General features: G+C 49.4%; 1 protein-coding gene across 1 annotated transcript in view; it reads left to right on the top strand.

Moving 5' to 3' along the window:
• The window catches only part of CNTNAP1 (contactin associated protein 1), a 57972-nt gene that overhangs the window by 22965 nt on the left and 18934 nt on the right, over window positions 1–16073 (top strand). Inside the window, exons 5-12 of the mRNA XM_048517592.1 lie at window positions 382–585; window positions 2412–2596; window positions 2908–3051; window positions 4643–4916; window positions 7235–7384; window positions 8239–8410; window positions 13122–13228; window positions 13313–13432. Of these exons, the coding sequence (XP_048373549.1) occupies window positions 382–585; window positions 2412–2596; window positions 2908–3051; window positions 4643–4916; window positions 7235–7384; window positions 8239–8410; window positions 13122–13228; window positions 13313–13432 (1356 nt within the window). The remainder of the gene's footprint in view (window positions 1–381; window positions 586–2411; window positions 2597–2907; window positions 3052–4642; window positions 4917–7234; window positions 7385–8238; window positions 8411–13121; window positions 13229–13312; window positions 13433–16073) is intronic.

Raw genomic sequence — 16073 nt, 5'->3', positions numbered from 1 at the left:
CACCTTTCTCTCCTGTAAGGAGACTCAAGGCAGCTTACAAGCTCCTTTTGCTTCCTGTCTCCCCAATAGACAACTTGTGAGGTAGGTGGGGCTGAGAGAGTTCTGAATGAACTGTGACCAGCCCAAGGTCATCCAGGAGATACGTAGAAACAAATTCAGTTCAACAGATAAGAGTCCACCACTCAGGTGGAGGAGAGGGGGATCAAACCTGGTTCTTCAGATGAGAGTCCACCTGCTCTTAACCAGTACACCACACTGGCTCTCTGAAACCCAGGGGTTGGCCAGGGGGGTCAGCCACCACCCTCCTGGCGAGCCAAGAGACTGCTCAGAACACCAACTTGATTTGAAACAATGTCTGTTTATGTTTCTTTCTCCCTGCAGAATCTGATATCTTATACTTCGATGGCGATGATGCGATTGCCTACAAGTTCCGCCCCAAAACTGTCCGTACAACCCAAGACATCATCGCATTCAACTTCAAAACGATGGAGCGCGAAGGCATCTTGATGTACGGGGAGGGGGTCCAGGGAGACTACATTAGTGTGGAGCTCCGGCAGGCCCGGCTGGTCCTTAACATGAGCCTCGGTGAGGATGCGGGGGAGGGGGTTGCTCACTGGGTGGTCTCTGGCATAATTGCCAAAATGAATAACGGGCAGAAGCCTTGGTAGGATGTAAGAGGAAAAGCAAGAAAACCTGGGGTTCTGTATTGACGTGTGCATGAACGCCACTGTTATTGCGCTCCTCACACCCCTGAGCAGTGAGAAATCCATGCGTAATTCCCCCGGGCTTAGCCCCCTTTGGTGGAGAGACAGCGCTGAAGCCATTAATATTGGAATCAAATTTTAAAGCAGGCAGTTTATAAAAGCAAAGGAGACGAGGATGGAGCCTTGCAGTTGCTTCTGCTCTCCCCAGAGGGGAGGGCAGAAGGGACTGCCGTCTGGGAGCTGGGGCCGGAGGTGAGTCTTGGGGGGCGGTGTCCTCGGGCTTCCTTGGCCACGCCCACATTGATGACGACATGGGTGGGGCCAAGGGCACCCAAAGAGGATGAGGCTGCAGGACTTCCTGCTGCCTTGCCGTCTTCCTGGTCATGTGCGCCCCCCCATGTGACCAGATTAGTGGTGCCCGGGGACAGAGGGTACCCCCCATTCCTAGGCAGATACGCCACTGCACCGGAGGTGTTTGTGGGGGTGATTTTACATGCCAGGGGGATGTGGTTTCATTGTGTGCATGGAAAGGCTGCTTAACCCTTTCCTACTGGGGTGCTTATGTGCTCTAAATCACCCTCTTAAAATTACTGTTTGCCCAGCTGGGGAACAATACAGGCGCCAAGTAGATATCTGCCCCATTTCCCCCCATAGCACTAACAGTAGCTTCAAGAAGGTGATTTAGGTGTGGGAAATAGCACTGGCAGGAAGTATTAATCCTCGACCCCTCCCCACTACTGCTTCCCCAATCAAATTAGTAGTCCTGTGCAAATAATTAGAAGTTGATGTTTTAAATGCACAGTTTTAAATGCACATTTTTTTAAATGACAGTTTTAAATGCACATTTTTATATCTGACTGTTGCTCCTGCATCACCCTTAGTTTATCTGAAGCATTCTTTCTGAGAGAGAGGAATAGCCATTCATCTGGCTGCACCTCTGGAATTGGCTTCTGTTGCCTTTGGGTCCTCCTTTTGTTTTCCAGACCTGTGAATCTCCACACTTAGCTGATAACAGAGCCTTTCTTGCCTGTGCAGAGTTACATGGGCCAGTGAGTGACCAGAGAGAAGGGCAGGAAGTAATGTCGAAGGCTTTCATGGCCGGATTCAACTGGTTGTGGTGGGTTTTCCGGGCTGAGTGGCCGTGGTCTGGTAGATCTTCTTCCTAACATTTCGCCTGCACATGCTGCAACAGACTTCCCTCTTTTACAAGTGACAGAACTTTCTAAGTAATGTCCAATGCTAGATACAGTTTATCTGTCTGTGTTTTGAATGTACTTTTGATTTGTACTTCAGAAATGTCTGTAACGCTCTGGAGCCTATTTTAATATGCCTAAAAAAGATTGTTGTATTGAGACTTCCCTCTGTGATACACCTCTGAAGATGCCAGCCACAGATGCAGGCAAAACGTTAGGAACAAGATCTACCAGACCACGGCCACACGGCCTCGAAAGCCCACCACAACCAGCAGGAAGTAATGTCTTCGAGAGACCTCTCAGAGACCTCTCAGCCATGACTGACTTTGGCTGTCCTGGGCCCCTTCTGCACACGCAAAATAATGCATTTTCAAACCACTTTCACAACTGTTTGCAAGTGGATTTTGCTATTCTGCACAGCTTCAAAGAGCACTGAAAGCAGTTTGAAAGTGCATTATTCTGCGTGTGCGGAAGGAGCCCTGTTCACACTGCCTCCCGTGTCTCCCTCCCGCAGGCAACAGCCTTCTCAACACCAGCGGAGGGGAGACGACAATGACCCTGGGAAGCCTCCTAGATGACCAGCACTGGCACCAGTTTCGCCTTGACCGCTACAGGCAATTTGTCAACTTCAGCCTGGACGGGGAAGTTGTGCGGTTCCGTCTCAATGGGGCGTTTGAGCAGCTGGACCTGGACACTGAGGTTGTGCTGGGGGCTGGGTGGGAGGGCCCCCCCAAAAGACTAGCAGCCCTTGCCTCCCACTCTCTCCTGTACGGGCAGGGGTGGTCTCCGTGAGGCCCAGGAGCAAGGGGGTTGGAACGGAGTCACCCGCAATGTTGCTTGTCCCTTCCATTCCATTGGCCAGAACTGCCAATCACCCCTCCCAGGCTGGGAGTCTTGGACCCCTCTGGTCTCTGAGGAGAGGGAGGCCCGTGCTAGGCCCCAGCTATGCCTGCCCCCACCTGGCCCCCAGGGGACTGAAGCACCGCCTCTTCCTCCGGCGTCTCTTGCAGGTCTTCTTTGGAGGGGTCATTAACCATATGAAGCAGCGCCTGGCCTATCGGCCCAACTTCCGCGGCTGCATGGAAAACATCGTCTACAACTTGATCTACGTGACCCACTTGGCGCTACGCCACAGGCCGAGCATCCGGGTTGAGGTTAGGGCGAATGTGGCACGAGGTTGTGTTGGGGCAGGGGGCAGTGGTGAGGTCAGGAGGGGCTGCCCCACGAGGTGTGCTGCAGAGCCCCACGCCCAATCGGCACCGGGTGACAGGAGTCACGCAAGGGGAGTCAGGACTCAGTCTGGGGACAAGCACAGAGGTGGGATCCAGCGGGTTCTCACAGGTTCCCGAGAGTAGGTTACTGATTATTTGTGTGTGCCGAGAGGGGGCTACTCATTGGGGATTTTGCCCCGTGATTTTGGCCTTAGTTACGCCCCTCCTCTCAGCAGTAGCGCGCAGAACTTGAAGCAGTCTAGCAGGAGGTGCGCCGGCGTGCGTGGCAGCCTGCGCCTGCGTGTATTCGTTTCCCGCCCAAGGACTGGCACAGCGGCTGCGTCCTTGCCACAGCCCCGCCCACGAACGCCCGGCCACGCCCCCGTCGTTCCCCCGCCCAGCCCCATTGGCGCTACGCCACAGTTTGAATCCCACCACCATGGGAACCTGTTACTAAAATTTTTGGATCCCACCACTGCTGCTGCCCCTTTTCTCCTCTTGGGCATTACAGAGTAGACATTTTCATTGCGGTGGCGGCCGAGGCCTTCAGCTATAAAGGAAGCAGAGGCTGCTGGGACTTTTCTGCTGTTCAAGGGAGCAGAAGATGAAGTTGTGGGTTATAGTGTGGTAGAGTTGTGGAGAGAAAAGCAGCAGGCGAAATCACCCAAAGACCACCTCTTATGACTGGAAGAACTGGCACGTGGCTTATTTTGCAGATTCTCATGCTGCTATAAGTCGGGGACAACCAGGCGAATCAAGGATCTGGAGCCCCCTTGCGTTTGCCCACCCCCCCCCCGCCTCCCACCCTGCCTGCTTCTTAGGGCCCGCCAAGCATTACTTAGCTACAGCCACATTTGTGATCAGAGCCGCAACGCTGGCTAAAAGCCGGCCTTTCAAAAAACAAACAAACACAGAGATTCGGAAAATCTAGCTGTAAAGATCACGTAGGAAAATAAATGCCGCATTTTCATAGCGTAACAGAGTGGTTGGGCACCAAATGCAGTCAGCCAGGCTTGCTGTGACTGAAAATCCACATGCCCTTTACATAGGAACATAGGAACAAGCCAGCTGGATCAGACCAGAGTCCATCTAGTCCAGCTCTCTGCTACTCGCAGTGGCCCACCAGGTGCCTTTGGGAGCTCACATGCAGGAGGTGAAAGCAATGGCCTTCTGCTGCTGCTGCTCCCAAGCATCTGGTATGCTGAGGCATTTGCAATCTCAGATCAACGAGGATCAAGATTGGTAGCCAAAGATCGACTTCTCCTCCATAAATCTATCCAAGCCCCTTTTAAAGCTATCCAGGTGAGTGGCCATCACCACCTCCTGTGGCAGCATATTCCAAACACCAACCACACGTTGCGTGAAGAAGTGTTTCCTTTTATTAGTCCTAATTCTTCCCCCCGGCATTTTCAACGAATGCCCCCTGGTTCTAGTATTGTGAGAAAGAGAGAAAAATGTCTCTCTGTCAACATTTTCTACCCCATGCATAATTGTATAGACTTCAATCACCTTTCTTTCTCTTTCTTCTCTGCAGGGCCATGTAGGCAATTTTTGTCGCGATAACTTCTTGTTCCCCTTCACCTTTGCCGGGGTCAACAATTTCCTGCAGGTGGAAGGCTATCCCCGGCGTAACTCCCTAGTCGTTAGCTTCGGGTTCCGCACCTGGGACGTTGTGGGGCTGCTGCTTTACACGCCCTTCACAGATGGCTTGGGCTGGCTGGAGATGGTGCTAAGCGACGGTCAAGTGAATGTCACCATTGCTCAGCCCAAATCCGAAACTAAAGCCAAGAAGCTGGAGTTTGCAGCAGGTATGCGGAAGGGAAGATGTCAAGGGAGCCCAGAAGGGTGTGGCGGGTCTTCCCAGAGTTGGGTACCGGTTTGTTGGGAGAGGAGGTGGGCACCTCAGGCTCACACAAAGTGAGTTGCAGGATTTTTGGAATCTGTGGGGCCACTTAGACACATGAACAGAGGTGTAGCTAGGGAAAATGGAGCCTGGTGCAAAATCTGAGTCTTGCTCCCCCCCTTCCCCCATGTTCGTTTGTGGTTTTTGTATATTTTTAGTGTTTTTTCAGTTTTTGGCCTGCAGGGGGCACAGTTTTTAGGCTAGCAGCACCAAAATGTCAGCGTATCTTTAGGAGAGTCTCCTGATGATATCACCCAGGTTTGGTAAAGTTTGGTTCATGGGGTCCAAACTTATGGACCCTCAAAGGTGTAGTCCCCATCTCCTATTAGTTCACATTGGAAACAATGGGGGATGGAAACCCCCTTTGGTAGTCCATAACTTTGGACCCCATGAACCAAACCTCACCAAACCTGGCTGGTATCATCAGGAGAGTCACCTAAAGATACCCTGAAATTGTGGTGCTGCTAGCCTAAAAAACGCGCCCCCTGCAGGCCAAAAGCTGAAAAAACTAAAAATACAAAAAACACAAACCTAATTTTTTTGCGCCCCCTTCCCCAGGTGCACACCCAGTGCAATGCGCACCCCCTGGCCCCCTTGTCGCTTTGAAGAAGAAGAGTTTGGATTTATATCCCCCCTTTCTCTCCTGCAGGAGACTCAAAGGGGCTGACAATCTCCTTGCCCTTCCCCCTTCACAACAAACACTCTGTGAGGTGGGTGGGGCTGAGAGAGCTCCGAGAAGCTGTGACTAGCCCAAGGTCACCCAGCTGGCATGTGTGGGAGTGCCCAGGCTAATCGGAATTCCTCAGATAAGCCTCCACAACTCAAGCGGCAGAGCTGGGAATCAGACCTGGTTCCTCCAGATCAGAGTGCACCTGTTCTTAGCCACTACGCCACTGCTGCTCTTAGCCACTACGCCACAGAGGCTCTTTGCCTCTGCACATGAAGCCAAGTTGGACTATTTGGCATCTCCTCTGACTGGAACCTGGTCTCCAGGGTTTCTAGAAGAGGACTTTCACATAGTCCTTGTTACTGAAGGTGCTGGGGATTGGATCTGAGGCCTTCTGCATGTCGAGGAGGTCTTATGACCACTGAACCATAAAACAGTTGAGTGTGCTGATGTTGCTGCACCAGTCCTGGACCTGGAACCAACACCTGTGGTTCCCCACTGGACACCTCCCTCCAATCAAATGAAATGCTGCTGACAGTTATCTTTGGGCATAGTTCTCCAACTGGTTCCCTGTCCTATCCTAGACTCTAGTCCAGACCTGGGCATTATACGGCCCGCGGGCCACATCCGGGCCGCCGATGACCCTGACTGACCCCCCTGCCTTGCTGGGGAGCAAGGCGCCTTTGAAGGCCCCGCAGAAGCCGGTTGCCTTGGCTGCCTGCTTCTGCGGGGCTTTCAAAAGCGCCTCGCCCCCCTGCCTTGCTGGGGAGCAAAGCGCCTTTGAAAGCCCAGCAGAAGCCGGTTGCCTTGGCTGCCTGCTTCTGCAGGGCTTTCAAAAGTGCCTTGCCCCCCCAACAAGGCAGGGGGGTCAGTCAGGGTCATTGGTGGGCCGGATGTGGCCCGCGGGCCGTATAATGCCCAGGTCTGGACTTTCAAAAGCAGCAGTCGATGAAAAAAGTAGGTCAAGGGACTTAAGTCTCCCCACTTGCTTGATTGTCACAGGGGACAACTATGCAGGTAGGTTAAGCCTGTGATTCTTTGTGCCAAGTAGTGTTGTATGCAGAACTGTTGCCACTCGATCTCCAAAGGATTGATCTGTGCACCTGTCTGTCACTTATCAGCCCCTATTATGCAGAATTGAGTTCAGCCTTTTGGCCCGGCCCTCCACAATATTTTCTGTTTCTTATGCGGCCCCATGGAAAAAATAATTGCCCACCCCTGCTCTAGTCTGTGGTGTTCCAGAACATCACGTGAGGCCCCCTGAAAAACCATTACTGAAATCGGCCTTCCTCCAGCTTAGGCAGCCTTTCTCTATTGGAAGAGTTACTTAAGTTGGAGGAAGGCTTGAACTTGAGCCAAAAGGAAAGGTGGGGTATAAATATTTAAATAAATAAATGAACGTTGGTCAGTGGAATGGTGAGGTGGGGGTAGGATCCACCTAAGTTGCTTCACAGAGCAAAGATCCCACTGGAGGTGCGGTGGAAAGTAAGAAGGAGATGGTTGTTAATAATCTTCCCAAGTGTGCTGAATATCTTCTCCCCCCCCCTGCCCCCCAGGGTATCGTCTCAACGATGGCTTCTGGCATTCGGTATCCTTGGTGGTGCGTGAAACCTCCGCTGTCATCACCATCGACGACCAGAACGATGCCAGCTTCCGTGTCGACCGAAACATTCAGCTGCGCACAGGGAAGCTCTACTTCTTTGGAGGTGAGTGCCGTTCTGTGGAGAGAACTCTGCAGAGGCGTAGCTAGGGAAAATGGAGCCCATGGCTGGAATTGTTGGGGGAGAGGGGGTCAGAATCTGGTTAACGATTCCATGAGACACCAAACAGCATCACTTTCAATGGTGTTTAAGATAGGGAGCCCAGATTCTCCTTTAAAATCCACCTTAAAGGGAGAATCTGGGGTCCCCAGTTAATACAACATTGAAAGTGATGCTGTTTTGGGGTGGATTATCCCCCACCCTGAAACAGCATCACTTTGAATGTTTAAACTGAGAACCTCAGATTCTCCCTTTAAATACATGCCAAAGGGGGTGGATTAAAAAGGAGAATCTGGGAAAATTTGGGAGCAGGGTGCCTGCTGTCAGGGGTGCAATGGTTAAGCTAGCAGCACCAAACTTTCAGGGTATCTTTAGGACACTCTCCTGATGATACCTCCTAGGTTTGGTGAAGTTTGGTTCAGGGGGTCCAAAGTTATGGACCCTCAAATATGTACCCTGATCTCCTATTAGCTCCCATTGGAAACAATGAGGGATTGGACACCCCCTTTGGGAGCCCATAACCTTGGACCCTCTGAACCAAACATCACCAAACCTGGGTGGTATCATTCAGGAGAGTCGCCCAAAAAATCCCTGAAATTTTGGTGCTGCTAGCCTAAAAACTGCACCCCCTGCAGGCCAAAAACTGAAAAAACACTAAAAAATACAAAAAAACCAAACATGGGGGGCGGGGAACTCAGATTTTGCACAGGGCTCTATTTCCCCGTCTGTTTTGGAGTGGTTAGCACTGCATTTCCTCTGTGGCTCAAACACTGACTGGGCTGTGGCCTCGTGTGTTCCAGGCTGTCCCAAGCCAGCTTCACGGACCGGCTGCCTCTCCAACCAAACTGCTTTCCACGGGTGCATGCAGATGGTCAATGTGGACTCGAAGCTCATTGAGTTAGATATGGTCCGCCAGCATCGCCAGGGCAAGTACTTTGAGGTGTACTTCAACGTGTGTGGCATCACAGATAGGTACGCTTGCTGGAAACAGAGTTCTTGCTTGGCAGAGCTGTGGCTGGAATTGTTGGGGGAGGGGTGGGGGTCAGAATCCAGGGTCCTACCCAGATGGCCCAGTTTGAAGCTCCACTACTGAAGGAGGCCAAGGCATGATCTGATGCCCTCTCTGTAATTATGCGGATTTCAATCTGGTTGGTGCCTTGATGAGAGACACTGGGAATGCTGGGAACACCATTCTGAAGGCCAACTGGGGGACAATGTACCCTGGTAAACACAGAGGAGAAGAAGGACTTCTCTTACGGTGTGTTTCTGTATTCCTGGGAAGCAGGGGCACGACTGTTCTCTTTCCCATCCAGTCAGGTCAGGCTACCCAAGCACTGACTCTGTGGGAGGCTGCCCCAGTCTTCCGAACAGGACTAAGTAAAAGGTAAAAGTAGTCCCCGGGTCAATACTGACGACTCACGGGGTGACCTCACATCATGGCTGTTTGCCATTGCCTTCCCCAGCAAGCTGGGTACTCGTTTTACCAACCTCAGAAGGATGGAAGGCCATGTCAACCTTGAGCTGGTTTCCTGAAACTGACTTCTGTCGGGATCAAATGCAGGTCATGAGCAGATCTTTGACTGTAGCACTGCCGCTTTGCCGCTCTGTGCCACGGGGCTCCTATAAGCAGGGCTAATTTCCACCAAAATCCCAGGAATGCCACCAGGACAAGAACACAGGAAAAATAATAAAACTAACTGGGGAGGGGAAATCTTGTGTATTCCTACCCCCGCTTCCACCTATGCCTGCCATGCTGAAAGGGGAACCAGTCCCCTCTGATAGAAGGTGGTGAGATTCAAGCAATCAGTTAATGGTAAGGGACTGGAGTTAATGATTGAGGGACTGGAGCACCTTCCCTATGAGGAGAGGCTGCAGCGTCTGGGACTCTTTAGTTTGGAGAGGAGACGTCTCAGGGGGGATAGGATTGAAGTCTATAAAATTATGCATGGGGTAGAAAATGTTGACAGAGAGACATGTTTCTCTCTTTCTCACAATACTAGAACCAGGGGGCATCCATTGAAAATGCTGGGGGGGAAGAATTAGGACTAATAAAAGGAAATACTTCTTGACGCAACGTGTGATTGGTGTTTGGAATATGCTGTCACAGGAGGTGGTGATGGCCCCTCACCTGGATAGCTTTAAAAGGGGCTTGGACAGATTTATGGAGGAGAAGTCAATCTCTGGCTCCCAATCTTGATCCTCTTTGATCTGAGATTGCAAATGCCTTAACAGTCCAGGTGCTCAGGAGCAGCAGCAGCAGCAGAAGGCCATTGCTTTCACCTCCTGCATGTGAGCTCCCCAAGGCACCTGGTGGGCCACTGCGAGTAGCAGAGAGCTGGACTAGATGGACTCTGGTCTGATCCAGCAGGCTTGTTCTTATGTTCTTATGTAAGAAATGCATCTTTTTCTGCCATGGACCGAGGGCTGGACATTCGTTGTCCTTCGGGATATAGCACAGTTGTGGGAATCCTTACTGGTGAGGAGCCCTCTGCAGAACTGTCTGGTCCAAGGCCCCATCTGCGGTTACAAACACATTCGTTTGTCCTGCCATGTAAGCATGGGCCCTGATGCCATATAACACCCATACAAGATTAAACAAAAATGAATCACCCAAGGCCTTCCAGGGCTACGGAATAGGCTGGGTGGTTTCTTTGTCCAGCAGGCTTTTGAGAATGACATGATGCTTGCTTTCAGTCTTGGTCAAATCACAGACTTGTCCTTGCAATACTGGAAAATGACAGAATTAGGGCTGTAGAACCAAACAGAAATCTAAAAACAGAAGTGAAGTAAAGCAGAAGTGATAGCATGACACATGTGATGATGTCAACATTACATAATAGGATCCTGCTTAAAGCAAGCTATATAGACCATCGTTCTGCATCATTTTATATCTCTGTTTTATAACATAGCCCTAAAAGTAACTTTGTGAATCATGTTCATACAGCGCAACCCTATTGCCTGCATAGAAGATTCCTCAGTTTTGTGTAGTTTGCCAAAGGTCAAGAGAGGGAGAGCCTCCTGACCTCTGCAGGCAGGCAGTTCCACGCAAAAGTGGCATGTGTGTGGGCAGCGGTTGGTGTAGCCCATTTGCAATGACAATGGCAGAAGCTCCTGCTGAGTTGAACAAAGCTGAGATGGTGGAGCATCGGGGGAGAGAGACATTCTTGCAGATTTGGGAGTCCAAGGCCATGAAAAGGCTTTATATGTGATAGACCAGGGGTGGCGAACCTATGGCACGGGTGCCAGAGGTGGCACTCAGAGCCTCTCTATGGACAAGCGCAAACAGAGCCCCCCCCCATCTAGACTGGCCTGGGCCGCTGGGCTCGATTATTAGCATTAAACCTAAGACCTAGTTTTGGGGAAGCAGTGTAGGTAATCCTGTTAAACGCTGTTAAACCTCACTGATTTTCATGCGAAGAACTAAAGCGCAATCCTTTACCTGGGAGTAAGCTCAGTTGCTGGCAATGGGGCTTGCTTCTGAGTAAACCCTCCTAGGGTCGTGATTCACCTGTTGGAAGAGTTACCGCGGTTTGCTTCAAAGCAAAGCCACCGTTACCGCAAAGCTTACTCCCAAGTAACGCATAGCATACCGAAGCCAACCATTTTTTCTAAACTAAAACCTCAGTATTCAGGTTAAATTGCCGTGTTGGCCCTTTGCGATAAATAAGTGGGTTTTGGGTTGCAATTTGGGCACTCGGTCTCGAAAAGGTTCGCCATCACTGTGATAGACAGTATCTTACCTTAAACTCAGTAACAGGAGGGCAACCGTTGGAGTGAGTGCAGGATGTTTCGAGAAGCATAAGAAAAAACTAATTGCAGAGTGCTGTCCTCCTTGATTATAAGCACTGTTGTACTTTTGAAAAAACCTCGACCTGCCGGTTACTGCCTTGAAGTAGTACGAGGCTAGTTACTTATCTAGAATCTGGCTAGCTGTTATCTTTGTGTTCAGATTATACTGCTGTGCCGTTCTAAACCGTATACAAAAAGTTTTTTTCATTACTCCAGTGGGAGAGGTGTAATAATTGTTCCAAAACATCTTGTTATTGTGTTGTAAAATTATTTTGGTTACTTATAAGTAAATTGCTACTCCAGTGGGAGACACAATTTTTAAAGTACTTATTGTAGCCTGGTTGGTACAGGTTTTCTTCTTTTCACTTTGGTTGTGTACCTTCCCCTTTTGCTTGGCATGGAGGATGGGAATAATAAGCATTCCCCATCTGTGTGTCTAAAGTGCTATCAAGTCCCAGCTGACTTATGGCGACTCTGTTCTTGTAAGGGTCTGGTACTCCAGTCAGCAAGCAAAGACTCAGGAACGTTTCAAGAGCTTTATTGGAATTGTGTCAGCCCAAGGTTCAGGTAGCCGAAACTGAAGTTTGGCTCTCTGACCCTTGATATATGCCTGTAAGTTACAACATGGCACATCCCATAGTCCCCCCCCCCCTCGCATTCCCATAATATCAGCATAATAAAGAATGGTGTGAACAGAAGCATTGTTTTGGGACAAGCAGTTCCCTCTTTCGGAGGAAGGCAGATAAGAGAGAACAGTTAAGCTCTATTGACTAGTTACATGGCAAACGAGGGAGATCTCCTTAGCCTTGAGCAATGATAATGGCTCGGCCAGCTGTGGCCCTGATGCGGGCGGGCGAGATGCCAGGCTGAGAATGGCGCGTCCTGACAGTTTTCCAGGCAAGAGGCGTCCAGAAGTGGTTTGCCACTGCCTTCTTCTGCAGGGACTGGAAGAGTTCTGAAAGATCTATGACACGCCCAAGGCTTCATACTACATCTGCCTCAAGGGGCCCCCACCCCCAAGCCCCACCCCCAGGCCTTGCCCTCTCTCCTGGCTCCCAGCCGGCAGCTAGCAGTTCCTTCTGCCCTCCCCAGGTCCTTCTGTCGATAATAACATGGGTGGGGCCAAGGGCACCCAAAAACGACAAGGCTGCAGGACTTTCTGCTGCCTTGCCGTCCTCCTGGTCACGTGGGGGCAGGATTTTGCGCCCCCACGTGACCAGATTAGTGGTGCCCGGGGACAAAGGGTACCCCCCGTCCCTGGGCAGATACGCCACTCCTTACTGATAATAGCTGAGCCACAGCATTCTGCACCAGGTGGAGTTGATTTTGAGGGGAGAACCATGTACAGGGCTTTACAGTAGACTAGTACTGATGTTACTCTCATGTGGATCCAGTTGGTAAATCCGCCATGTCCAGGGAAAGGGCCATTTCACAGACTAGGCCCGTGGTGGCAAACCTTTGGCACTCCAGATGTTATGGACTACAATTCCCATCAGCCCCTGCCAGCATGGCCAATTGGACCACTGGACTAGGCTCAGTTGGAAGAAAGTGTTTTTTTGCATCTGCATTAACTTGCTTCTCTAGCAATAACATGGACTCCAGTATAATCCCAAGGCTGTACCAGTGCTTCTTATATCTTCTGTATATTGTAACCTTCTGCATACCGTGATAGATAAGTTTATTCCAAACGTGTCAAAAAAACTCCCAACTTCTTTCACCTCCCATTCCGTCCACTCCAGCGTCTTCCTTTGTCCTCGGTATTGTTCAAGGGATTTGCACGGAGGAAAAAACCAAACAAACGATGTCAGGAAGGGCATGAATGGCATAATTTGAGGGTTGACTAGGAGCCTCTGTCTTCAGTGCTGACTTGCTCCCCCTGTCCCATTTCTTTCAGGTGTTCTCCCAACATGTGTGAACATGGCAGCCGCTGTATCCAGTCCTGGGATGACTTCCAATGCATTTGTGACTTGACAGGGTACAAGGGGGAGACCTGCCACCAACGTGAGACACGTTCGAGCCACAAGAAGGGGGGAGGACTGGGAAAGTGTTTCTGCCTGTCAACTTCTTGCTTCCTTCATTTTGCAGCTGTTTACAAGGAAACGTGCGATGCCTATCGACTCAGCGGCAAAGTGTCTGGCAACTACACCATCGACCCAGATGGCAGCGGGCCTCTAAAGCCGTTTGTTGTCTACTGCGACATTAGGGGTATTTATGCCAATAAAGGTTATTGTGATTGTGACATTAGAGGTAGGGAAGAAAGAGAGGCTCTATCCATCCGTCTGTCTGTCCATTCCATGCTCTTATAATTCTTCCACCTTCCATTTCATCCTCACATTTCCTAGCAATGTTTAATCTTACAGCTCAAGGGTAGAATCATACAACCATAGAGCTGAAAGAGGCCATAGGGGCCATCTAGTCCAATGATCTGCTCCACAAAGAATCAAGCTAAATCCTACACATGTGTTCATCCAGCCACTACTTGAAGACTGCTAAACAGAAGGTCTTGCCACCCCACTTGGCAGTCGATTCAGCTGCTGAACTACTCTCATGTGGAAAAAGTTTAAAGTCCTTCTGGGATCTTTGCACCCGATCATTGTTGCAAGTCGTAACCTCTGCTTTCAACAAGAAGAGCTCCCTTCTTTCCTCTAAGAGATAACCTTTCGGACACTTAAAGTCAGCCATTATGTCCCTCCTCAACCTCCTGTTTCCCAGACTAAACGTTCTGAAGACCCTCAGCCTTTCCTTGTCGGGCTTGGTCTGTATGTAGCACATCTTTATTTTTGTCCTTGAAAAATCCTTATTAACAATTGACATGGATATAAGGCAGTGGTGGGATCCAAAAGTTTTAGTAACAGGTTCCCATGGTGGTGGGATTCAAACAGTAATGTAGCGCCAATGGGGATGGGCGGGGAAAGATGGGGGCGTGGCCGGGCATTCCGGGGGCGGGGCATTAATAATTTCTCTGTTACTGTAAAAAACTCTTACTGTAAAAAAAAGTTCCTAATTTCCAGCTAGTATCTTTCTGTCCATAATTTAAACTCATTATAGCAAGTCCTATCGTCTACTGCCAACAGAAACAACTACTTCTCCTCTAATTGACTGCCTGTCAAATACTTAATACTTTCAAATACTTAATTTTGTTTCTAGAAATCAAAAGAAGGATACTTTTCTTAAACAAGGAACTTTACCGTATTTCTAAAACATGTTTTTAAAACAGCCCAACAGGGAAAATTATCCCGTTTTCTACCTTCGCTAACCAGCCACATAGGAAACAACCGGACTTTATGATTTTTGGACCTAACGGAATTTCTAACGGAAAAGCGGACCCAATTAGTAACCCTCTCTCGGCACACACAAATAATTAGTAACCCCCTCTCGGGAACTGGTGAGAACCTGCTGGATCCCACCTCTGATATAAGGTGACCTTCCGCTTATCCGTCTGGTCCCCTTCTAGATCTAAATCCAGGCAAGCTGGACATAAACACTGCCAGTTTCCTGCAGCTGGGTTTAAATGAGTCAAACTATAACATAGCTTCAATGCTGTCAAAAAGTACCTTCAATGTATTATTTTGAGGGAAATTTCCCTACTCTTAGCAGCTGTCGTTCTAAGCAGTAGTTTAGTTTGACTTTCAGAACACAGTTAAGATTATTTCTCCATATTTTTTTTAAAAAACAGTCAAACTGGCTGAGAGATTAGAAATGTTAGAGACCATTGCTAAAGTGCTGTTTCCTGACTCTAGGGCTAGATGTTCAATTTCAAGAAAAGAAGGTATATTTGGAAACTATTGGGATACTAATTAAGCATATGAGCTGATGTAGATGAACCCAAATAACTTTTCTGTCCTGTAATAGATGGATCAGTTTTTCAATTCTAATCTGACTGAATGAGTTGGATTTGGGTGCGAGACAAAAAGGACAATTTAACTGTTTTCTTGCCCTGTCTTAAGATACCCTCCAAACCTGCATTAGTTGGTTGTGGAGGACCCATTGAGGTTGCTCAAGAAAGGTGAAATGCAAGGTTGGGGGTATGGGTGTAACACCCAGTCACCTACATCTCCATCTGCCTGCAGAGGCAGAGCTACCAGGGGGCGGGCGGGGCACGTTGCACTGGGTGCGATCCGGGGGGGGCAGAAAGTCGCCCCCCGCCACCCTCTTACCTTAGTGAAACAGTGCAGGCTGGAGAAGTGGCCTGTTTCCTTCAAGCTGAAAATGGCCAGGTGGGAACTACACTTCCCAGGAGACCTTGGGAGCCCCAAGGTCTCCTGGGAAGTGTAGTTCCCACCAGGCTGTTTTCACCCTGAAGGGAACAGGCCGCTTTTCCAGGCTGAACTAAATGTGTGTGGGGGGGGGGCAGGGAGCAGCGGAGGGGGGTGGGGGCAGAAAACACAGAGTGCGCACCGGGTGCAGTATGGCTCAGCTACGCCTCTGGCCTGCTGCAACTGGAAATTAGTCTCAGCAGCCCCAATCACAGATGTTTTACATTGCATTTCAATCAGTTCAATTCAGCTTAAAACGTTTGTTGGCATATAAGAGAGACTCCAGTAAAATACAGTATTAATCAAATAGGCTAAACAAGAGCCCAGATTTAACAGTTCAGATGATGATGATGATGATGATGATGATGATGATGATGATGATGATGATGATGATGATGATTAATATTATTATTATATTTATATTTATATAACCACCCTCCCCCGGAGGGCTCAGGGCAGTGAACAAAACATGGATAGAGCACAATAAAATCAGAGACTAAAATCAGTTAAATATTAGTTAATTTGGCTCTATATAAATAAACCCCACCCCATTAAAACGCAGCATACTAATCAGCATAACAGATGGCACC

Source organism: Sphaerodactylus townsendi, linkage group LG15 (assembly GCF_021028975.2).
Source record: "Sphaerodactylus townsendi isolate TG3544 linkage group LG15, MPM_Stown_v2.3, whole genome shotgun sequence".
NCBI lineage: Eukaryota > Metazoa > Chordata > Lepidosauria > Squamata > Sphaerodactylidae > Sphaerodactylus > Sphaerodactylus townsendi.
Note: the sequence above shows the minus strand (reverse complement) of the source record. Positions and strands in the feature narration are given on the sequence as shown.